The sequence below is a fragment of the Aquarana catesbeiana genome, linkage group LG04 (genome assembly GCF_042186555.1).
Source record: "Aquarana catesbeiana isolate 2022-GZ linkage group LG04, ASM4218655v1, whole genome shotgun sequence".
NCBI lineage: Eukaryota > Metazoa > Chordata > Amphibia > Anura > Ranidae > Aquarana > Aquarana catesbeiana.
Genome location: NC_133327.1, coordinates 574927378 through 574953554, shown reverse-complemented (window position 1 = coordinate 574953554; position 26177 = coordinate 574927378). Strand labels below are relative to the sequence as shown.

Sequence of the window (26177 nt, the reverse complement as noted above, 5' to 3'; positions counted from 1 at the left end):
CCCCTGATATGTTTGACATGCTGCAGGAGGACACACAACATCCCACACTGAATGATATACTGCGTGCCGTACATCGCTGCACTGCCTCAGTGGATGGGTTAAAAGCAGTTGGGTGGTCTCACTGAAACAGTCTCCCTTCTGAGACAAGACCTCCAGAAAATCAGGGAGAGAACCACAGCTGTAGAGGGCAGAATTAGTGATGTGGAGGACCAGATGCCTTCACTCACAAGAGACACCAGAACAGTACTGCAGCAAGCTGCGCAAGCCACCGCCAAAACAGACGACATCGAGAACCGTCTCAGACGGAACAATGTCCGCATTATGGGACTTCCTGAGAAGGTGGAGGGCAGGGACCCAATGGCATTTACAGAACAATTGTTGCAAGACATCTTTGGTAAGGAGGCCTTTACCTCATTGTTTGCGGTGGAACGGGCACATCGAACGCCGCCCCTCCCCCTAGGCAACCCGCCAAGATCCATGCTGGAACGGCTCTTGAATTACAAAGATCGCGAGATCATACTTAAACTAGCGAGAGAAAGAGGCTCTGTTCATTTCAATGGGACTAAAATTTCATTTTACCCAGACTTTTCTGCTGAGGTGCAAGGAAAAAGGGCCAAATTTGCAGAGGTGAAAAAGCGCTTACAAAAAATCCAAGTAACATACGCAATGCTGTTTCCGGCCAAGCTGCGCATCACAGCCAGGGGACAGTCTACCTTCTTTGAATCGGCTGCAGAAGCGACCTCATGGCTGGATCATAACGAACAAGACACCGAGAAGTCGAAAGGGGTGACTGATGTCTGGAGAACTAATTTGACAAGGTCGGTAAAACATCGGCAGATGTTTACAATACATATCTAGTGGGACACTCTATACTTTGTCCATACCAGCGTTTTGAATGGGCTCAAACACTACACCGAGTTGAGTTCTACACTACAGTGAGTGAGTCGCGCCCACCGGCTTTCACAGAATACCAATAGGTCCCAGTTGCAGGGACCGGTTAATTGTTGCCCGGTTGGCATATGTTTGATTGACTGTTACGAATCTGAAGAAGCAGGGGGATGGTTTACTCTCACCCCACATAAATGGGCCATGGATGGCCAAAGGATCACTCCTGAATATTCCCTCCGATTTTCTTCTGCTGAACTTAATACCCAGTCAGTTTACGACCAGACGTCGCCTAAAGGAACTGACTGCATGTCTAATAACTTGTGACACCCCTCTTTACAGACGCAGGGCTGGAAAGCCTTTGCACCGAATGGATAAGAATTTAGCATACCAAACATGGCTACCACTTTGCTAGTGTCCTGGAATGTCCGGGGCGTACATGACCCGTTGAAACGTACAATGATAAGTTTGTGTCTGAAGAAATTTCATCCTGCTATTGTGGGGTTGCAGGAGACTCACCTCACCAAAGATACGGTGGGACTCCTGCAATATTCCTGGGTGGGTAGGGCTTACCACTCCACACACTCTGCATACTCTCGTGGGGTAAGTGTGTTGGTTCATAAGTCCCTGGCTTACCAGGAATTGGACTCTGTCATCGACCCCATGGATAGATATGTGTTTATATACTGCAAGCTGTTTACGTTTACTGTGATTATTGCTTTTGTATACATCCCCCCCCCCCATTTTCTAGAGAGATATTGCAGCTCCTACTGTCGTACCTGCTTGATAAGCCTGATATACCTACTATGGTTATGGGCGACTTTAACCGTTATCTTGACCCAAAACTTGACAGGCATCCTCCAGTCCAGGCTCCACTAGGGGGCAAGGGCACTGTTTTGAGCCGCCTGCTGCAGGAGGTGGGCTGGACAGATGTCTGGCGAACAAAAGATCCGGTATCCAAACAATTCTCATGTTTCTCTAAAACGCATGGCTCACTCTCACGCATTGACTTATGTGTTGGGTCCTCTCATGTTATAAACTTGGTCACCAAAGTGGAATACTTTTCCAGGGGGGCGTCAGACCACTCCCCAATAGTAGCACACCTGGTAACGCGCCCAATAGTTTCTTTACCCAAAGCCCCTTGGAAGCTCAACGCCTTTTAGCTAAAACTTTTCACATCACAAGAACGAGTAGTGAAGCAAATTGAACAATACTTTTATGAAAACCGACTTCACCCTGAAGTTACAATTAAATGGGACGCTTTTAAGGCATGCCTTAGGGGCACATTTATAACTGAAATAGCGGCAATTAAACATAACTCATCGGCCCTCATGAAACAGGTTTAAGACATGACTTGAGCTAACATATGTCACGGAGCCAGGCATGGATATTGGGTCAGGATTCCCTGGACCGGTTGAGATCCTCCACCGCGGAGCGGAAACGATTCTTTAATAAGCAGGCTTTCTACGAGGAAGGGGAGAAGACTGGCCGGCTACTGGCTAGAATTGCCAAGTCCCAACAGTCTTCCCCAGCTATAGGAGCCATTAGGTGTTCAACTGGGAGACTGGTGAATGACCCTGAATTGATAATTAAAGAACTAGCGTCCTTCTATGAAGACTTGTACAAGCCATGTGAGAACTATTCAGATGAGGCATTGCAGGGGTACCTAGATACAATCTCCATGCCTGCTTTAACATGTCAGGCACGCATGGAGCTGGAGGCCCCGTTCACGCTGGACGAATTGAAGGAGGCGGCTGCCTTCTTTCCTACGTGCAAGGCGCCGGGAGATGACGGGCTTCCAATGGAGGTGTACACCCAGTATGGGGAGGTGATTTTGCTTAAGCTGCTAGAGGTATTCAATTCCTCCTTTAAGTCAGGAAGACTACCAACAACTATGACAAGGGCTAATATTATACTACTACTTAAACCTGGAAAAGACCCAGTGGACCCAAGCTCGTACAGGTCCATCTCGTTACTGCAAAGTGACGTGAAAATATTGGCCAAGATTCTGGCCATGAGGGTTAACAAGGTTATTTTATCTATCATTCACCCAGACCAAGCAGGCTTCATGCCTAGGAAATCCACCGCGACCAACCTTCGCCGGCTCTTTTTGAACATGCAGACCCAGACAGATGTGGCCAGCAGCAGAGCACTGTTGTCTCTTGACGCTAATAAAGCATTCGACAGTGTTAGCTGGCGATACCTCTGGGCTGTACTGTCCAAATTCGGGTTTGGTCCTAGATTTATTACCTGGGTACGGCTACCGTATGCTTCGCCACAAGCCGCCATACGCATGTCAGACAGGATGTCGCAGGCCTTTGCACTGGGCAGACGGACCAGGCAGGGGTGTCCCTTGTCTCCCCTGCTATTTGCATTGGCTATTGAACCACTTGCCGCACAAATCAGAGACTGTCAACAGATTAAGGGATTCGTTATGGCGAATTGCATGAGGAGATAATGCTCTACGCCGACGACATGCTCCTTTTTTTGGAGGACGTGGATGCCTCACTTTCCCATGCAATGTCTCTAATTGCAGACTTCGGCCATTATTCAGGCCTTACTATCAACTGGTCTAAGTCTGCACTGCTGTTTCTGGATGGGACTCCTGATTTGCAGGCAAGCCTTCCTTGCCCTGTCCCCATAGTGACCTCCTTTAAATACTTAGGCGTTTACATATCCTCTAAACTAAATGATTACTATAAGCTAAACATATATCCCCTATTGACTCGCTTTAGAGACAAAATAAATATATGGAACAGACTAAAAATGTCCTTGCCAGGGAAGACAAACCTCATTAAGATGATTCTGATGCCTCAACTTTTATACATGCTACACAACACACCGGTAGTTATCCCACTCAAAATATTTAGAGTCATTAATTCCCTATTCAGAACACTATTGTGGCACACCAATCCCCCCAGGATAAAACTGGAACAGCTGCAATACCCAAAGGAGGGCGGTGGTCTTGCACTCCCCAACCCTTGGATATATTATCTGGCTGCACAGCTACAACATCTAATAGGGGCTATGGCTCCATCTCCTGCTGGCTCGTCGGCTAAACTCCTGCTGACGGGAGCAGGGGTGGAATCAATACCGGAGGGTCTGGAAGCTCAGAAGTTTCAGCGACCTAACAAACAAATGCCTACTTACACACTTCTTCAAAAAGTGTGGAACAAGGACAAACAACTGCAACATGTCTCAGGGTACACTCCTACAGCCCAATCTGGGGGAACTATTCTTATGAGGAGCTGGCCAAAATACAGCAGGGTTCCAGATGGCGTCCTCTGGGAGTTACTCACCTCAGACATATTTTTCATAATGGGAAGCTGCTGTCCTTTGCGGACTTGCAATATAAATTTGCACTACCGTCTAATATGCTTTTCTATTATTTACAATTAAAACATGCAGTACGGGCGCAGGGTGGCGCAGTGGAGTGGATACAGTCGCCCACCCCTATTTTTCATATATTACAAGAGGCAACAGACACAAAGGGTATAATATCCCAATGCTATATCATGCTCCTTTCCTCCTTTCTGGAAGGACATCCCATGAAAGCAGTGGCACAATGGGAGGCAGACTTGGGCCCCATCACAGGGGAGCAGTGGGAAGAGGCCCTTTCAGGCTGTTAACACCTGTTCGCTAAATGTATCACAAAAAGTTTCCCAACTATATATCCTGTTAAGGGTGCATTATACACCAGTAAAACTACACAAGATGGGGAAGCTGCAGGATCCACTGTGTGGCAGGTGCAGGGATGTGCCAGGTGACCTGATACATCTCCTCTGGCGATGCCCCAAACTCCATCGGTATTGGACAGGGGTTATGACCCTACTTAACAAGGTTTTTCAGACTAATGTCCCTCTCGACCCATTAGGATGCCTTTTAGGGGTGCTGGAGGGAGTCATCCCAGAGGAGATAACTAGGACGGCCTTTGCCAGAGCATTGTTTCAGGCAAGAAAAACAATACTTCTGAACTGGAAATCTTCCACACCACCGATGGTCAAAACATGGATTCAACAGATGGGTAACACCCTTGTCATGGAAAAGTACATATATCAGCATAGGGGGAACCCTGGGAAATTTGATAAGTTATGGGATGCATGGCTTGACACGCCTGGTATAAGTCCTGGAGAACTGGTACAAATGAGGTTGCTTAGATGTACATAGAGGTACCTGGAGACACGAGTAGATGATCAAAGAGGCAAACCCTAGAGCAGTGATGTAGATGTGAGGAGTATTGACTAGGTGACTAGAGATTGAAAAGACATGCAGGTTAAAAGAAAATGTTATTAAAGATATGTTTCTATACTACGAACTGTATACATAAACATGTACTTATGAACAAAGAGATGTGGCTAACTGGGTGTCTACTTGACTTGTAATTGACGGTACAAAATGCAATACCTTACTTGTATGGTGATGTTTTGTTTCGTGAGCAATAAAAACCTTTTTGATTTAAAAAAAAAAAAAGAAAGACCGAAGTAAATTGATACAATCTTGTGTTCCTGAAGCTCCCAAAAATAAAAAATCATCTAAATAATGAATGGAAAATTGAGACTTAGCTACCATATTTACTACCCACTGAATAAAGGATGAAAATGCTTCAAAATAGAAACAGGAAATCAAGCATCTCATTGGCAGACATTTGTCAAAATAAAATTTATTTTCAAAAACAATTCCTAAAGATTTAATACAAGCAGGGTTTAGTGGTAATAATCTGAAAGCAGATTTAATATCCTCCTTAGCCATTCATGCGTTAGGTCCTAAAATGCGCAATTTATTCACTGCTGACTCACTGCTGACTCAAAAGATGCATACGTCACTGTCGACGAATTTGAGTCTATCTGATCGTTCAATGAGTCTCCAATTGGGAATGACAAGTGATGTATCATACGTAATTCCCCTGGCTCTTTTTTTGGCACTAAACCTAATGGAGAAACTCTAAAATCTTCAAATGGAGGGGAAATAAAAGGACCTTCAATCCTACCCGCATCCACTTCTTTTAAAAGTTTTTTTTCTGACTATATCAGGAAATTCTTAAAATTATTATTTATTAAGCAACCTGCTCCATTGAAGGAAGGTAGACTGAAACCATCTACAAAACCCTCAATTAGCAGCGAAGCCTTCTATCTGTTTGTGTAAACCTGCAACCAAGGTAGCATTCTTTGTATACTCACCAGGGTTGCTGCTTTTTGGAAAATTGCAAAAACTAAAACATTTTGCTATAGGGTGAGACCCAGCGCAAAACGCACATTCGTGTTTATATCTACATGCATTAGCCCATTTACACTGGCTGTCATTGAAAGCGAAACACAACCCTTTTTTTATATGTATTCACTGATTGATTGATATTGGTAACAGTGGGTTGGCGGACAAAAGGTTGTCTTTGAGGCAAGAATAAATTAAGCCATAAACTAACATCCTTGGAACCCCATTGTAGAGAAGGTTGTACCGCTAACTTCTGGCGGAACGCCTCATCATATGTTAAACAAGAGAAACCACTAAAGCTTCTGTAAGCCTCCAGAATGATATCTATATGTTGAAATAAAGCTGTGCTCCTTTCAGGGAATCTCTCACACAAAACACTTGAATAAGTAACAAAAGCTTGTAACCATACATAAAAAGATTTTACGTCTCTCATCCTCACTCTTATCTTCCTTTTTGTCATATTTGTGTGAAAATTCCCTAGAAGGAAGAAGCATCAAACTTAAATCAATATATTCTTCTCTCCATATTTTTTCTTTAATGGAAGCAGATAGATGAAAACCTAGGGGAGAGAGAACACACTGCATACATTCTTTACTGCTGTTATCCTGACTTTTATCCTGTGACAACGCAGCTTCTGTATTCTGTGCTGCCACTGGATGCTTGTTTACTAACACAGAGGACCAAACTCCTGATAGGCCCCTTTCACACGATCGGACCGTTCAGGTCCGCCTGTCAGTTCTGACGGCGGACCTGAACGGGAGCTCCATGTTAGCCTATGGAGCGATGGATGTCAGTGGAGACATGTCCGCTGACATCCACCCCGTCCGATCCGCTAAAAGCAGACGGATGGCCCTACGTCCAGATCCATCGCTGGCGGATCGGATCTGGTGAGATCTGACGAAAACAGACAGCATGTTACACTTACCAATATCAGCATTGTTGCCACTACCCATAGCCAATAAAGGGGGGGCACACCGCACAGGAATAGCACTGCCGGCTTGCTGAACCCCGACATGCTGAGAAAACTCAGCTAGTTGACTAGAATTATCTGAATTAAGCCCATGCTCGTTCTGAGGCACTTGCATGGCTGACATTAATAATTGTTCATGAGACGATTCCCCCGCTGAAGATGGCTGAGCACTCCTCATCTGACTCTGACCTGCAGCTTCACTGACATGCTGATGTCTGCTCATAGAAGATACTAACCTCCCTCTACGGCTTCTATTACTAGCGGGAGGGACCGGGCTCACACTTCTCCGCTGCTGGCGCTTTCTCTTGCTCCTTCTCTGACTAACTTCACCTCTGTCCCTGCCGGAATTCTCATGCTGAGAGACTGAACTGGCGACTTCCGCTTGAACATACTCTGCCATTTGCTGCCTTGTCTGAGGTAAATTAACAACTCCACTCTCTTCTTCCAGCTCCAGAGCTCCGCTGTGCATAACGCTTACACGCGCCGCTGCTTGGCTTTCCGGTAATGATAAGCATTGCCTAATCCATTCCTCCCCTCCAGCTATTTCCGCTCGTTCTAATAGTTGACGAAGAAGAGTTTTCATTATGCCAGAGCTGACAGGAGTTACTAAATTCAAAAACTCCCGCTCAGAGCTCCTTGCGGAATCCTCTTCTCTGGCGACTGGCCAGGAATCCTGTCAGTTGATTCCTTATATAGCCTTTGACCTCCTGCTTCTAGAAAATTCTATTGTCACCTGACTAAACCCACCTGACCAATCCTAACCTTTAAATAATATATAATCCTGCCAGCCCTAATCTGCAAATGGGGCCACCATAATAATAAACGTATCCCCTAAATTGATTAAATTGCCCTCGCCACGGCCCCATAGTGCAAAGGGGGGCCATATAAGGCTAACCCCCCCTTTTCCCTCATTCCCTCCTCAAACATTCAGGGTACGAGTATATTAATAAATGCCAAAATTTTGGGAGAAACTCTTTTATTAGATAAATGTTCTATTGCAGAACTCACAGAAATAACATAAAGACAGGAGCTGATGTATTAACTCACATACACTGCAGGAAAACCCTGAATACAATATGTGATTCCCGCCATTTTTATTGTTTAGGCTACTCAGCAAAATAATCATCTGAAAAGTGCAGATTCTGTGGTCCTTGTTACTATTTTGGACGAAAATGACAACCCTCCTCAGTTCTCACAGTCTGTTTATGAAGCCTTAGTACCTGAACACTTACCTCCTGGATCACAGGTCTTGCTACTCAAAGCCAGTGACAAAGATGAGGTAAGTTGTGCCCCATGTCTCCTAATAGGCCTCGCAAATGAACTTGCTGTAATAGATGCTATTCATATTGAGGGCACTACTGGACTCTGGGGGCAATTTACTAAGAGATAAATACCACATGAAGTTTTGCCTTAAAATAAATCATGCAGTAGTCAATTCACTAAAAAAAAGCATTATTTAACAAATGTTTTAAACAATTATGTTTAGTGATATTTAGTACTTAAATTTGGTATGAAGAAATATTTTTTACGTTATTTCATTGCAGTTTTTTTTCACAGGCTAACACTGCACCAGAAGGAGATTTTCTATGAATGAAGATACACCGACATATTGTAAAACAATGAAAACATTGTTAGCGGGCCTTCGGGCCTTCGTTCACAGAATGTTACAAATTATCTACATTCCTAAACTAAGATCGTAACATTCCCACACTATCACATTGTTTTCGTTTAACCTACTGTCCAGTGCACAGTTCCCCTCATTGTCATTTTGCACATTCTTAGGCTTTATGCACACTGGGTGTTTGCCCAGCTCTCCTGAACACCTTTTGCCTGGCAGGAGAAAAGAGGCATCAAAATTGCGCCTAAAGCCACATATTTGTAAACGCAATTAGGCGTGTTTAGATGTATTTCGGCACGGCAAACGCTTGGGCATGAACTAATTTCATTAGCCAGAATAAGACCCCGTTCACATGGCTGGTTTGTTGCGGGCAATTGGTTTCCTACGGCAGGAATCTGCAGATTCTTGCTGCTGGAATGACCAGGTTATGTGATCAACATGTTGACGCACAAAAAGTGATTAGCTGCCGTTTGGGACAGATGTCTGAACCTGGACGCAGTCAACTGACTACAACACAGTCAACTGCGTTCAGGCTCCAACATTTGTCCCGAACCGCAGCTAATCGCTTTGTGTGCAGATACATGTTATCAGCATCGGCTGCTGTCCTCCCACCATTAGTTTAAATGGGCTGAGTGGCCACTGCTGATCGCAAAACCCAGTCATTCCAGTAGCAAGAATCCTCCGATTCTTGCCGCAGGAATACGGCTGCGGCAACAAACCTGCCGTGTGAAAGGGGTCTATTAATGTATTATGGCTATTGAAATACATTAACTCTCAAGAGCTAAACTCACTTAGCATTAATGTGCATTTGAACACATGTAGGCATGTGAAGCGGTTTTTCTGCCAAAATGCTGCTGCTCCTAAACTTGCTGGCAATGTTTTTTTTTCTGCCTCTAAGGCCTGGTTCACACCTATGTATTTTTTAGTGCATTTTCAGTTTTGCAGAAATACACTACAGTCCATTTACCATGGTTTCCTATGGGTCACGTTCACATTTGTGCATTTTATGGAAAGAGCCAGGGACTCTTTTGTGGTTTTTGGTTCCATAGACTTCAATGGATGAAAAACATATATTAAAAAAAGCACCTGGAATATGTAAACTGCAACCTGCAAAGGTGTGAACCAGGCCTTAATTCCTATATACACCTGTCTGTGCATGGAAACATTGGCTAACATTGAGGGCATTTAGAGGCAGAAAAAAATATATCAAACGCTCCTAAAAGTGGCGCTTTTAATGACCAGTGTTTATGAGGCCTTAAAATATTGACAGGCTTACACACAATGAGATAAGTAAGGTAGCACTATTGAAAACATTAATGTGACACTAGTGGCCAACATCTGTACTATATAAATTGAAAAAATAAAAATAGAAGAAAAATCGGACTATACAGGCCAATCACAGAGTCTAGAAGCCATATAGCCAAAACATAGTTTTATTATATAACATAATTAAAACAAGATTGATACAGCCTGTATGCTTCTGTGTAATTAAAAAAGAATTATGAAGTTGTGCTTATGAGATTGGCTGTATATATTCATAAAAATAGATGTTGACATGCTTTACAGATTACAATGCTGATTGAGAATTCCTCATGTGTCAGCTGGTTAGCCAGTTAGCTTTATCAGGACACATAAAACCATTACAGCAATCATCTCAGCGTCAAAGCACCAACAGGCAAAGACCCCCTGGGCAGTCATTGGAGCATCAAAGAGAGCCCAATGGGACACCACTGCAGTATCTGGCCACCTGGATGGATCCCATATTGGATGCATCTTGGACACATTGTGTGGACTCCCCATGGCTGACCGGTGCATTTATGAGGGTAGTTACGTTTAGCCTGGGATCTAGAGGGCTTCCCACAATCTACTTCCTGGTTTCTTAACCCTTCAGTTACACATGGCCAGATTTGGACTCTTACCATCCTGTTGATTAAATTGATTCCTTGAATGAACAGTTGGTCCCGTTGAGAGATCCCGTCTTTGATCGTGGCTTTTCTCTGCCTAGGCACACATGGCTGTCTATACAGGAGAATTTTAAGGAGATATTAAGTGATATACTTTGGATAACTTTGTGTCCCATTGGGCTCCCCTTGATGCTCCGATGCCCGCCCAGGGGGCTGTTTGCATGTTGGTACTTTGGCAAGGAGATAATTGCTGTAATGGTTTCATGCATCAGAAGGGGGTTATGGCCTGCTGACAGAAACACAAATGTCAAGACCATATGCATCACTTCAAAATACATTTCTTTCTTTTGTTCTGTCAGGAGAGGCTTCTGGCCTGCTGACAAAGACAAATATGGAAAAAAAACACAGCACAAGAAGTGAACTATTCCCTTTGGAGTTCCTGGTGGGAGGGGCCCTTTCCTGGTCTAACAGGCTCCTTAAAGAGTTAAAGGAACCAGATCTCACCCAGCGTCCATCAATAGGAAAGTCCATTCATTCGGCACAGCACAGGGTGCAGGCCGGTCTGATCCTGCAACAGAGTAAGGGAGAAAGAACACACACACTGTAACCTTCACAGCAGTCCATGTGGCCATTTCAGTGGTGAGCTGTACAATCCAACAGTCCTTCACACATAGAAATGTGGGTCAGGCAGTCTCCTCCTGCTGCCCCCTTCCTCCCTGATGGAGACAGAGTGATTCCTTGCAGGCTGTCCTGCCTTCACAACAATCACTCTGTCCCTAGCCTCCATTCCTTCCGAATGTCCTCAAAACGGGCTGAAGTCTCCTCACATTCTGGCACTCGCAGAGGCTTAGGGATATACAAATACTGCCAAACCAGGTCATCCTCTCGCTCTCCCCGGGAGCTCTCAAAGATGTCCATGGTCCTGGGAGGGACATAAGGGTAGTCCAGACCCCACTCCAGAGCAACTTTGCGCTGAACCTCCCGCTGGAACCTGGAAAACCTGCCAGTTCTCTGGGCTTCCCTTTTCCTAGCAGGACAAAAGCATCATGGGACCTCTTGACCCACTGTCTGTATTCAGCTGCTCTGGTCTGGGTGGTGGAGGTTCTGTTCAAGGAAAGTTGTCTGCTGCTGATGGGGGTTCCTGCAGCTTCTTCAGTCCCCATAGCCGGATCTGGCACATCTCCCTCGGACTGGACCTCCAGGACCTGGGAACCTCCTGTCTGCCATTCCTCCTCTGAGCTGCTGCTGTGAGATGACCACTCTGCTAACTTCTCCAGGGACCCAAACTCAGCTTGCAATCTGGGGGAACCCCAAACTATGGCGCTGTCCTTGCATTCACCTTCTGGCTCACCTGAGGGCTCGTCCCCCTCCAACACTGGCTCCCTCCAGATGGGGTTAGCAAGGAACACAAAGACAGCATTTCAGGGACAATTTCTGGTTCCTGCTGGGCAGTATTTACGGTTACCAGGTCCCCGACCAGGCCGCAGGCCATGACAGCCTCCTCTTCCCTTATTTCACTGATTTTTGCAGGGGAGTCATCAGGCTCAGACTCCGCCCCACCTTTCAGCGATGATTCCAGGCCCGCTCTGGCCTTCCGGGACTTCCGCGGCTGCACACAACACCATCCTGATTGCAGGTCCCCATCGTAGTACTGTGGCTCCTGCTGGCTGGATGCAAGCCGGCTAAGCGGTTCGCCACAATGACCGCACCGGATCCATGCACTGACCACAACGGTCGTTATCCGGCATTCTGGACACAGCACGCACAGTATCTCCATCCCTTCAATCATCCCGAGACAAATCCCCCGTGATTCTCCAACTGAACGCCGGTGTCCACCAGTGTCCGCGCCTGCAGATCATGCAACCAGGTCAGTGCTGGAAACACAGGAGCCATCGTCATCTTGCTTCTCTGCCTCATGGTGTCTGCTAGCGGGGAACACTGGGTCTCCTCTAGGGCGTGGCACCCCTCCTTCACTTTCAGACAGGCTGGTGTCTGTGAAACTGATAAACTGATAGGCAGGCCCCTCCCCCTGGCGTGCTGCTGTAACCCCTTGTTAGATGAACTGACGTTTGCAGGCACACTGGAACTAGCAGGACTTGTCTAGGCATGTCACTCGGCATCGACTGTGCCCAAGCAACTGAAGGCAAATGACCGCTGACTTTTCCCATGGTTGCCAGTAGCAACAATAAAGTTTGTGGGCCATGCCTCACTGAAGGGAACATTTTCAGCACAGTCCCGCCCGCAGACTTACCCTGATCACCCTGGCAAACAGCAGGCCTCTCTAGGCACACTTTACTGTATAACGCAGGAGTTTGAAGCAGAAGTTCAGGATGTCCAGCAATAGCCGATCGCTGGACATATTTGTAATCCATGGTGCAATCGCCCGCCGTAGTTGCCATAGATGACAGCACATGGTAAAAAGTTACTGAATTGAAGTTTTAGCACAAGTGTCCGTCCCAGCCATGGTTGGGTGACTGGGTAAGCAGGCAGAGCACAGGAATCCTTCCCCTGAGTTTAATCCCTCAATTGGTGGAACAAAGTACTGTTCCCCCAGCTCGGTCAACTTTGGTTGCTAGGGGCAATGGCTGGCAAGTTACCTGTGAACAGATGTCCCGGATTGAGCCCCCAAATGTAGCGGTACCCTCTTGAGGGCTGCGGATTGTTGTAGTCTGTCTGTCACCCTGCCCAGCCAGGCACACAGTTCTCATTCACCCTCAGGCAGAAAACCAGTCCTTGAACTTGGTTTTATATTTTTATTGAGGTGAATAAACTTGGATGGGATATTCATGAGATGTCCAAACTGACTGCACAAAAATATACATGGGACCAACTATATACACCTCCGGTATATACAACTCCAATCTTCAACTCCAGCACATCACTTGCTTGCACTTCCCGGACCAGCTAGCACCGATTTGTAGGCCTGACACTGGCTCAGCCAGGCCTAAGGTGAATGCCCTTTGAAAGCCCCTTTAGTATAGCAAAATTGTAGATAGTCCCAGTACTAGCTGTCCACGTGGCTACTGAGCCCAGTACCACATCTTCAGGCCCTGCTAGTCCTCATGGTTGCAGCTGCCTCTCTCCACTGCCCGTGACACCCCAGTCCACTCCTCTGTTTCTGCAACCATCTCAAACTGCACTCTCCCAGTCCTCTCAGGCGTGCCTCCCCAGTCCTCACCTGACTGTGTGTCACTCACCAGCCCTCTTGGCTGTGACCTGTTGTTCCTCTCCTGGAGACTTTGCCTGGCAGTGCTCTCCCTCTGACCTCTCTTGCTCCCCTGCCACCTGTCCAGGACACCTCCGTATGTCGTGAGAAGGGTCCTGTCTGCACCCGAGCCCCAGGCCCAAGGCCACCCACCCAGACTGGATAGCTCCCCCCTACAACGGAAGAGGAAACCCTTCCTGGAGGCATGAGAGCAAGAGAGAATACAGCAGGAGCAGGTAAGCACACCCTGGAGATCTCCTGAGAGTCAACTGGGTGGGCTGGTGATTGTCAGTCTAGAGGACTGTGGGGAGAAGTTAGCCTGGAGGGCTAGTGAAAGAGGCAGTTGCAGCCAGGTGGGTTGGCAGTGCCTTAAGAGGTTGTGCTGGAAGCAGTGACCACAAAGAAGAAGTGCTGGAAAAGTGTGAGCTGTGTCACCCATGCTGTTCTTCAAGTATAGGGACTGCGAGTCCCTGCTGGTAATGTACATTTGCTACAAAAACTACAACAAGGTGACATAGCTGGGTTTTGCAAGCAAGTGTGTGCTGGAGGAAGAAGAGAAGCTGTATATATATATAGATATATATATCTATATATATCTATAGAAATATATATAGATATATATTTCTATATATATATATATATATAGATATATATATCTATATATATCTATATAAATATATATAGAGAGAGAGAGAGAGAGAGAGAGACTGTCATAGGCGTGCGCACAGGGTGTGCCAGGTGTGCCTGGGCACACCCTAATCGCCTTGTGTGGTGCATATTCCCCCCTGTTTAGACCACTGATATTTCATCCCCCAAAAAAATGTTACAAAAGAAAATTATTTTTTTTAAATAAAATAAACAAAATGACACTGTCCACTGCCCTACTGACACCATCAGTACATATACACATGCATATGTATTTGAGCTTTGGGGTGCACATCCTAATGCAAGAGGCTGCGCACACCTATGGAGACTGTATATAGGAGGAGTTATCCCTGAAGTTTGTTTGAAGTCATGTGGGCATCCCATAATCTCCTATCCCTAGCCAAGTTATTATCTCTCAATAAACAAAAAAACAAAGTCATGGACTGTTCTCTGACTCTGGAGTGACTGGAAATTCAGTGTGCCTGGCTGTGCAGGGTGAGGGATCCCATTCTACTTGCAGCTCCTTAGGTGGGGTGCTACACAAGCATTTGGGTGACATTGATAGGACACTGACCACCTATCACTACTCCCAATCACAAAGCAAGTCTGAGTATACAGTTCCATCCAAATTCCTGCCAGCCAGAGCCTTACCACAGTTTGTTTACATTTTTTTACACATTTATGTATTATACACATTGGGGTAATGTACTAAAGGGAACTAGAATGCAAGGGAGGTTTGACTTTGCAAGGGAATTTTCCCCAGTGCTTAGTGAATGAGGTGAAGCTCTGCTGACTTCCATCATCCAATCATGTGGAAGCAAAAATTGTGTTTTGTTTTTTTTGGACGTGATTGGGTATTGTTTTGCAAAGTGAAGTTTCCCCACAGTCACTATGTTCTATGGAAAATTCCCTTGAAAATTGCAACTAATCTTGTAAAATGAACAGCCTATGTGTCTGTAGCAAATGAACCACATTTATCCATTTCTGGTGATATTTCAGTTATCGTTGCATATTTGTGACCTGGGTCACTCCAGCAAGGGACTCTATAATTTTCTCATAGTGGACTGCTGGTATTGAATTTGGGCTTCCTTTTAGAGGTTTTGACCTTGTTTGTGTACACTGGGATAGCTTTTGCTCTATTTTTTAATCTGTTTCTTGGATTATTTTAATTAATTGTTTTTGTTATATTTACATGATGCTTGGTGGTGCAGGTATTCAAGGTATTGTTTTTGTTTTAAATATGGATTCTCAATTTTACTAATGAATACAGTCATAATATGCTGTTATTCCCAAACATATGATCTTTTATATTATTTTTTCCAGAAAGCACTGTCTGGTGGTTATTTTACAACTAATGACACTAAGTTCAGAGTTGACAAAAAAGGAGTGTTGTATTTGAATCATGGTGAAATTGATAGAGAATTAACAACTCAAATATTCGTCAAGGTAAGTTATTATTAGTTAAAGCAGTTCTAAAGCCTCCTTTTTTTATAAAAATAACAAACATGCCTATACTTACCTGCTCTGTGCAGTGGTTTTTCAGGCCCCTCCTCTTCATCGTGTGCCCCCAAGGATAGCTGTTTTCCCTGGGGGCACTCTGCATGATCGCTTCCCAGTCCGCTGCTGTCCATTGCCCCCCCCCCACTCTCGTGTCACCAGATTTGATTGACACCAATCGCTCCCCCTGCTATCAATCTGACCAATGAGGAGAGAGACAGCGTCAGGAGCCGCTACGCTCATGTACATCGCTGGATCAGATGGGCCCAGGTAAGAAAAAAGGGGGGGGGTCCTGGGCTGCAGTTGCAGCAGAGAATGTTTTTCAACTTAATGCATAATGCATTAAGGTGAAAAACCTTAAAGGAGTTGTAAAGGCAGAAGGTTTTTTATCCTTAAACCTTTTGTGTGTAGCAGCCACCCCAGCACCCCCCTAATTACTTACCTGAGCCTCATCTCTCTCCAGCGTTTTCCACGAATGTCTAAGCCATCTGGGACATTCCACCTGATTGGCTGAGATACAGCAGTGGTGCCATTGGCTCCCGTGACTGTCAATCGAAGTCAGTTAGCCAATCAGGGGAGTGAGGGGGTGGGTTGGGTCGGGGCTCTGTGTCTGAATGGACAAACGGAGCTATGACTCAGCTCCAGTGTCCCCATAGGAAGCTGCTGACTGTGGGGGAACTCAACAGGAGGGAGGGGCCAGGAACAGCAAAGAGAGACCCGAGAAGAGGAGGATCCGGGATGCTCTGTGCAAAACCAACTGCACAGAGGAGGTAAGTATAACATGTTTGTTATTTTTATATTTTATTTTTTTAAACGAGACTTTACAATCACTTTAAAGCGGAGTTTCGCGAAAAAATTTTTTTTAGATGTCAGCAGCTGCAAATACTGCAGCTGCTGACTTTTAAAATAAGGACACTTACCTGTCCTGGGGTCCAGCGATGTCGGCACCCGAGACCGAACCATCCCTCGCTCCTCGGGTGCTGCCGCTGCCATTCTCACTGAGGGAATCAGTTGCGGCTTCACTGCCCGGTTCCCTACTGCGCATGCGCGAGTCGCGCTGCGCATCTACACTGGTCCCTGTTGTGTTGTGGGAACTGTGTATTTCCCACAACACAACGGGGGTGGGCGGGGGGTTTGCGGCTAGCTGCGGCTAGCTATTCCCGGAAGTGGGTGCAGATAACTGTATTATACAGGTATCTGCACCCCCCTCCCCCCCTGAAAGGTGCCAATTGTGACACCGGAGGGGGGGAGGAATCCGATGAGCGGAAGTTCCACTTTAGGGTGGAACTCTGCTTTAAGGCTTTAGAACCACTTTAACTGTGTCCACATAATATAATTTCGTAAAGTGAATCTGCCATGCAGCAGAATACCTGTAAGAGCATGTTCCAAGGCTGAAATAGTGATCACATTTCAGGAAATGGGCTCAGTTTTGTTGCCTTAAAATCTGTAAGCAGCTTTAGGAGTCACATAATATCGGCTTCTTTCTGATGATTCACTCTCAAACTTTACCCAAATTTTACTCAGTTTGTGACGGCTTTAAATTAATGTCACAGTATATCTTTCATGTACTTAAAGCAAAACTAAAAACTCCTGTATGACAGTCTAAACAAGTACCAAATCCAGTCACCATGTACAAGTATCATAAAAAACAAAAAAAGCTCCCAGTGGGAGGGTTTCAGAGGCAGTGCTGTCAATCCATAAAGCAGTGGGTGGAACTAGGTGTGGTCAGATGTTGATTGATAAACTACAGGCCTGTACATTTGCAAACACATTTCTGATAGCCACGTTCCCGGCAGAACTAAATTGGATTGGGTTCAGCGATGGGTAACAAAATTAATAAGGAGGATGTTGGAGCTCAGCTATGGGGATCAATTACAGGGATTACAGTAATTCACTCTGGAGAAGAGACGCTTAAGAATGTTCTGATTACAATGCACAAAATGTATCAAAGTTGACTTCAGTAACTGTAATAAGTTAAGAGAACACACGGCCACAATTTGAGTTTAGAAGAAAGGACCTTAGATGGCAGAAAGGGTTTTTTATTATTACCCCCCTTCAGGCTACTTTTACACTGAGGCGTGCGGGCGCTGGCGGTACAGCGGTGCTAAATATAGAGTCGCTTTACCGTCGTTTTTGCGGTGCTAGCGGGCGGTTTTAACCCCCTGCTAGTGGCCAAGAAAGGGTTAAAACCGCCCGCAAAGCGCCGCTGCAGCGGCGCTTTGAGACGCTTTGCAGGCGGATTTGCAGACCTGCCCCATTGTTTTCAATGGGAAGGGGCGCTTTAGGAGCGGTAAATACACCACTCCTACAGAGCTCCAAAGATGGTGCCCTGCAAGCACACCGCTCCAGTGTGAAAGCCCTCGGGGCTTTCACACTGGAGTGTATTGAGCGGCTCTTTCGGGGCGCTTTGCAGGCGCTATTTTTAGCACTTTAGCGCCTCAGTGTGAAAGGAGCTTTACTCTGCTCCCTTTACTCTGATACCCCTAACTAAAATCTAGTCGAACCAAAGGGAGTGATCAGTTAGCAATGTGAGCAGGATGTGAATGGGAGTGGAACGTCACCCTCCTGCTGCTGATTACCAGTCTGAAAACACCTGGGTGGAACGGCGAGGAGACATATCAGATCCCTGGATCGCGACTGCCATCGTGAAAAGCCATTATCCGCTGTTGATGTCCCTGGTCATCATGTGTGACGTGGAGGTATAAGTAGAGCTGAATAAGGCCCAAACGGGGCTCTAAACTATATATTTTTTATTTTCTGTTATAAAACATATCCAATAAAAAAATGTCAGAAATCTTTGGTAAACAAAAAATCCCAATAAGTGTATATTACTTGGTTTTATAGAATCTGGTATAGATACTGGAATTTGTATTTATTTATTTATTGTATACTAGTAATGGAGGTGATCGGTGACTTATTGTGGGATTGTGATAGTATGGTGGGAAATCTGACACTAGGTGATGCTGGCTGGGGAGGGGCTACACTAATTGCCTAATTGACACTGACATCAATAGTGATACTTATACAGTAATCAGTGTTAATACTATACACTGTTACTGTAATAATGATGCTGGCTGGGAAGGGGTTAACATCTACGGCGATCGAGGGGGTAAATATGTGCCTAACTATGTGTAATGTGTGTGTTATGTGGTGTTTTTACTACTAGATCTTGCTGTTTTTTTCCCTGCTTTGCAGATCTCCTATCACTATTCAGAGCCCTGTGTTGCTTACATCACAGAGCTCCCTTCTTTGTATCTTGGAGCCTATCAGCGTGCGCCAACAGTCAATCATTGGCCGGCACTGATTGGCTGATTGGCTTGCGGTGTGACTAAACACAGCACAGCTGGAAAGGCGGGTGCACGTGCTTGCGCTCCCTACCCTGAAGTGCTGGATCATGTATCAGATATGCCACTTTGTCTCCGTACTTCTAAGTGAGACGGTCGGCAAGTGGCTAAATGCACTGTCAAATTGACATAAAACTGTGGAAAACTATCTATTGAAGTTTGGCGTTTCTTAAAGCCAACCTTAAGGGCAGGTTCACATTATAGCAGAGGTATAAGGGATGGTTTTCTGTGTGCTCCATTCACACTTCCACAGAGAGGGGCTTAGCGGTGCAGAAATTTGCAGACATGTTGCATTTTTCCACACTGCTCCCCAGCTGGCTGTGTGTCCCTGCTTTTCTATGCACGGCAACTGACACTTTGTGTCATTCCATTGAAGTTTAAAAAGGCTTGGGCAAGATCGCGACAACGAAGTCGGGATCCACCCACATGCCTGGACCGGCGCCCAGCTCAGCTTCTCAGCAAGCCGCCGAGAGCCTGAGCCTGCTGCTCCTGCCCCCTCCTCAGCCCAACACGCCAATGGGCGTTGGAGGAGCAGAGCAGACAGCAGTGACTAACAGTCACCAGCTCTCTGCTCAGAGAGATGTGAGAACTGAGTGATCGGCTGTGTTTGATTGCTCGGTTCTGAGCCTTAAACTCAGCAGGGGTCCGATGCTGCATCCACCTGGGTAAGTATAATTCCAAAATAAAAGCAATTTCCAAACTTCTCTTTTACACGCTTGCCGACTCTCCGCCATCAGTCCCATCCCCCAAAAGTTAGAACACACACTGAGGGAACACATTTAACCCCTAAATCGCCCCCTAGTGTTAACCCCTTCCCTGCCAGTGACATTTATACAGTAATCAGTGGCTATTTTTAGCTCTGTACGCTGTATAAATGTCAATGGTCCCAAAAAAGTGTCCGATCTGTCCGCCTCAATGTCGCAGTCCTGATAAAAATCGCTGATAGCCGCCATTACTAGTAAATAAATATTAAAAAAAAAAAATGCCATAAATCTATGCCCTATTTTGTAGACGCTATAACTTTTGCGCAAACCAATCAATATACGCTTATTGTGGGGTTTTTTTGTTTTTTTTTTTACCAAAAATATGTAGAAGAATACATATTGGCCTAAACTGATGAAGATTTTTTTTTTTTAAATTTGGGATATTTATTATAGCAAAAAGTAAAAAATATTGTGTTTTTTTCAAAATTGTTGCTCTTCTTTTGTTTATAGTGCAAACAATAAAAACCGCAGAGGTAATCAAATACCACCAAAAGAAAGCTCTATTTGTGGGAAAAAAGGACATACATTTTATTTGGGTACAGCATCACACAACCTCACAATTGTAAGTTAAAATGACGCAGTGCCGTATCGCAAAAAATGGCCTGGTCAGGAAGGGGGTAAATTCTTCCGGGGCTGAAGTGATTAAAGCTGAATTCCTGGTACTGCAACTTTTACATAGTTACATTGGTCCAGCTTGGGCCCAGGAAGCTGGAAATCAATGTAGTAAGTACAGCTACTACAGTGATCTCCTTTAACTTCCGGGTCCCATGCCAAGCGGCTACCCTGCTGCATTTTGAACACAGGGGGTCACCCACTCAACAAGGGTGCATTCAGAGGCCAATTTCCATTTTCTCAATGTTTGGAGAGGCAGGGTGGTGATGTCAGATTTCCAGCTCCTTCAATATATCATATACAATATGATCTTGCATTAAAACTGTGTACAATACTTTGTTCCTTTAAAAATGTAAAATATAATCACCTTTATCTGAACTTGCAATCCTTGTATTTATGATTGTAAAGGGAATTCTTTTTGATCGAATATTGCAGTAGAACCTTTGAAAAAGACAACATTAATCACATTTTTACATCCTCCCCCTCACACGACATAGAAATTAATGAATGTGAATGGTCGGCATTTTGGTTTGTTTTTTTTTTATGGCAAAATGAACTCTGAATTGCGTTCCATGTTTTTCAGGTTTGGGTGTTTGACGCAGAGACAGCTGGGCAGAATTCCAGTGCATTGGTTATTATTACTGTAACTGATATTAATGATAATAATCCAGAGTTTCAAAACCAGCCTCTATTTTTTACTGTCCCTGAGGGGGATTATAGTATACCTCTCCCACTAGGTAAAGTGAATGTTATTGATTGGGATGCAGGATTAAATGGACAAACTACAATCTCCTCTGAAAATAAAGACATTTTCATTGTACAAAAAGTAAGAATTTATATTTATTTAAAGTGGATGTAAACCTCTGCAATAAAAAACGAATAACACATATCCTTCTATAGTGTGTACTAGCCTCAATCCAAAGCCCCTAGTGTTGTTCCTATCTGATCTCTCCTCCTGCTGCTGTCTGCTTTAATCACTTCTATTGCCGCGTACACACGGTCGGATTTTTCCATGGGAAATGTTCGATGGGAGCTAGTTGTCGGAAATTCTGACCGTGTGTAGGCTCCATCGGATGTTTTCCGTCTGAATTTCCAACAAACAAAATTTGAGATCTGAAGTCTGTTCTCGTAAATTCCGATCGTGTGTACACAATTCCGACGCACAAAGCTCCACACATGCTCGGAATCAAGCAGAAGAGCCGCACTGGCTATTGAACTTCATTTTCCTCGGCTCGTCGTACGTGTTGTACGTCACCGCGTTGACGTTCGGAATTTCCGACAAGATTTGTGTGACTGTGTATATGCCAGACAAGTTTGAGCCAACATCCGTCGGAAAAAAAACATGGATTTTGTTGTCGGAATGTGCGATCGTGTGTACGCAACATAAGAGTCTAACTTGACACCTAGCAATCCCAACAGATGGCCTCGACCATGATTTAACCTTCTCCCCTCCCCCCAGGACACAGCAGCTGATTGACAGCCTCAGCTGTGTATGTTTTCCCTCCAATCAGGTCTAAGATTACACTGAGCTCTCCTCTTATACAGTTCCATGTGTAACTTCAGATCTCCACCCCCTGCCTTCTGGTGCTGAAAAAAAGCCTTTGATATGTGTGCTTTAGAGAGCCATAGAGGAGAGAGGGCTGCAGATAAACAGGTACAATTTATGGATCTGTTGATTTATTGTATCTTTGTGTATTACTAGAGGTTAGTCACTGCAGTTATATGTTAGAGTTTACAACCACTTTACATGCACAGTTCAATGAGAATAGGTTGTATTCTCTAACTGACTCTCTACCAACAATATGTGTACGTCAAGAGATACTTTTGATGAATTCTAAAGGTACTCTTTTTATTATTTTAGTACATTTATTATAGCACATTCATCAAATATTAAACCACATATAAAACAGGCACAAGTAGGTATTTTTAATTACTGTATGTAAAACATAATGAATTGTTTATAAAATATGGTACACAGTTAAGGGTAGTGGTAGTAATGTACCTGAGTCAACAGACACTTGGGATTAACCCCTTGGCACCGGCCACACGCAAATATGCGGCCTCTCTGCGCCTGGTCCTTGGTGCCGAGAGGCCACATATTTGCATGAACTGCGGCCAGTACAGCTGTGCTGAGAGTGCGCCCTCCTGACATGGTTACCGGAGCCTAACCGAAAGCTCCCGATCGCTACTTGCAATCGGGAGGTTTTGGATCATGTGACAGCCAATCACACCAGTCACATGATCTTAAGCTCCGCCCCACGTCCCGGCAACCTAAACCTCTTAAAGGCCCAGGAGGCGCCAAAGTAAAGAGGTTAAAATATATTTAAGCCCAAGAACAAAAAACTTCTTTTCAGGCAAAGGGCTCAGTACATTTGTCCTTGTAACCTCTTGTAACCTCCTATGCAATGAACTAAAATCTCAGATAATATTATAATCCCTATGTTATAGAGCTATGGAGAGGGGGAGGCATTTGTGGTTCAAGTCAGGAGGGCAGCCTAGGGAGACAACATTCCTGTCTTATCTAGGAACTGTTAGGCAGCATATTACATTTGAGTTCTTGGGTTTAGATATGCTTTAAATGGTTTTTGGAGTTTCATATTTTATTATGGTGGGGAGAAAACTGCTTTCAAGCATGGCAACTGATAAGAAATAGGTTTAGTTGATATTTTAATAAATTATAGATTATGATAGTTATGAGTTACTGAATTTTGTAAATAGACTGTAGACTTACGGTATTAAAAAAGCCCCATAGCAAATCTATACCATTTGACCACTGAAAATAATGTACTCACATATGAAAGTGATCATCTTTACAGTACAATACCCAGCTTAAGTGTATGGTATCGTCATTATGTTTTGTCACATCTTGGTTGATCTGCAATGCTTTGTAATTACATTGTCTTCACTTAGGAATTTTTATGGTTCAACACAAATAGAAAAGCATGGTCTATGTTTCACAATAATATGAATTTCCTTTTATCCTGTAGAATGGGATTGTCCTTGTTAATGGATCCTTGGACAGAGAAACTAAGGATAGATATGTGATCTTCTTAATAGCTTCAGATAATGGGATGCCACCACGAAAGGTAATGGGGAAATTGTTTATTTAGGCATATTATCCAATCAGCTATCCTGACAAGAGATTCGTAATAAATTTTAAGCTGCCTGTGTATTGTGATTACCATAAACATATGAATGGTCTACCTGTAATTAAAACAATATAGCACAACACCACAACAAAAATTAGTATTGTATATAGTCAACAGGAATTGTTAATAGCTTATTGAATATTATAGTACATTAGTAGTTGATTTATCTTTACCAGACCCCACTGATTACAGAGTAACATACAAATCATGGGCATCTACCAAAGAAACATAACTCTTAGCAATAGAGTAAAATGACAGATACATTTTTTTTTTTTTTTACAATTTTGGATAGTGGAGTAGAGTAGGGAAGGGTTAGTACCTCAGATTTTTATTGATGCCTGTTTTCCCATATGTTCGATTTCCCCTCACTTTCTGTCCCACAAATTCAGCACAAATAAAAAAGTTTTCAAAGGGACTGGGGGACGATTTTTGATGGCTGTCCCCACTGGCAGATTTCCCCTCTTCTCCAGTTTCTGTGACAGCTGTATACATTTTTCTCCTCTTTCTCTGTGGACAATGGTCATGGGTCACAATAAGAGGCTAAATCTCCCGAAAAAGGAACGGAGGCAGCAATAAAAACCAATAAATATCCCAATTCTCCCCTACTCTGTTCAAAACATAGGCCTTTGCAGTTCATATTATATTTTAGCGCACTTACAAAAATAAATTATATCAGTAAAAAAAGGACTAGGGGATGCAGCATGTCCTATGTGCTATATGTATCAGTAAAATATGTTTTTTTTCCACAGAGTTTTGCAGATCTTGTTGTAGCTGTCCAGGATGTTAATGATAATGCCCCGACTTTTACACAGTCTGTATATTCTGTACACCTAACCTTGAGTGCAACGAAAACAGGAGACCCAGTTCTTGTAGTGTCAGCTAAAGATTTGGATATTGGAAAAAATTCACAGATATCTTACAGGTAATGTATGTTTTATATAGAAGGATAATTTTATTTTTATTTTTATATTAAAAAGACAATGTAATGGTTATTAAAATCTTAATAAACAGTTAAAGATTCGTTTTGGGTAGAATGATGAGGCCAGCACATCAAATGTATGCAGGTGTAATGTACAGTGTCTCACAAAAGTAGGTACACCCCTCACATTTTTGTAAATATTTTATTATATCTTTTCATGTGACAACACTGAATAAATGACACTTTGCTACAATGTAAAGGAGTGAGTGTACAGCTTGTATAACAGTGTAAATTTGCTGTCCCCTCAAAATAACTCAACACACAGCCATTAATGTCTAAACTGCTGACAACAAAAGTGAGTACAACCCTAAGTGAAAATGTCCAAATTGGGCCCAATTAGCCATTTTCCCTCCCTGGTGTCATGTGACTCGTTAGTGTTACAAGGTCTCAGGTGTGAATAGGTGTGTTAAATTTGGTGTTATCGTGTTCACTCTCTCATACTGGTCACTGGGAGTTCAACATGGCACCGCATGGCAAAGAACTCTCTGAGGATCTGAAAAAAAGAATTGTTGCTCTACATAAAGATGGCCTAGGCTATAAGAAGATTGCCAAGACCCTTAAACTGAACTGCAGCACGGTGGCCAAGACCAATCAGCGGTTTAACAGGACAGGTTCCATTTAGAACAGGCCTCGCCATGGTCGACCAAAAGAAGTTGAGTGCACATGCTCATATCCAGAGGTTGTCTTTGGAAAATAGACGTATGAGTGGTGCCAGCATTGCTGCAGAAGTTGAAGGAGTAGGGGGTCAGCCTGTCAGTGCTCAGACCATACGCCGCACACTGCATCAAATTGGTCTGCATGGCTGTCGTTCAGAAGGAAGCCTCTTCTAAAGATGATGCACAAGAAAGCCCACAAACAGTTTGCTGAAGACAAGCAGACTAAGGACATGGATTACTGGAACCATGTCCTGTGGTCTAATGAGACCAAGATAAACTTATTTGGTTCAGATGGTGTTAAGCGTGTGTGGTGGCAACCAGGTGAGGAGTACAAAGACAAGTGTGTCTTGCCTACAGTCAAGCATGGTGGTGGGAGTGTCATGGTCTGGGGCTGCATGAGTGCTGCCGGCACTGGGGAGCTACAGTTCATTGAGGGAATCATGAATGCCAACATATACTGAGACCTACTGAAGCAGAGCATGATCCCCTCCCTTCAGAGACTGGGCCGCAGGGCAGAATTCCAACATTATAACGACCCCAAACACACCTTCAAGACGACCACTGCCTTGCTAAAGATGCTGAGGGTAAAGGCGGTGGACTGGCCAAGCATGTCTCCAGACCTAAACCCTATTGAGCCTCTGTGGAGAATCCTCAAACGGAAGGTGGAGTAGTACAAGGTCTCTAACATCCACCAGCTCTGTTATGTTGACATGGAGGAGTGGAAGAGGACTCCAGTGGCAA

At 44.3% G+C, this 26177-nt stretch overlaps 1 protein-coding gene across 1 annotated transcript in view; it reads left to right on the top strand.

Annotated features, from left to right (window-relative positions):
- The window catches only part of LOC141141289 (protocadherin-11 X-linked-like), a 68953-nt gene extending 44226 nt beyond the window's left edge, over positions 1-24727 (top strand). The window contains exons 10-14 of the mRNA XM_073628964.1: positions 8169-8342; positions 15759-15881; positions 21236-21478; positions 23640-23738; positions 24551-24727. Of these exons, the coding sequence (XP_073485065.1) occupies positions 8169-8342; positions 15759-15881; positions 21236-21478; positions 23640-23738; positions 24551-24727 (816 nt within the window). The remainder of the gene's footprint in view (positions 1-8168; positions 8343-15758; positions 15882-21235; positions 21479-23639; positions 23739-24550) is intronic.
- Positions 24728-26177: the final 1450 nt, after the last annotated feature.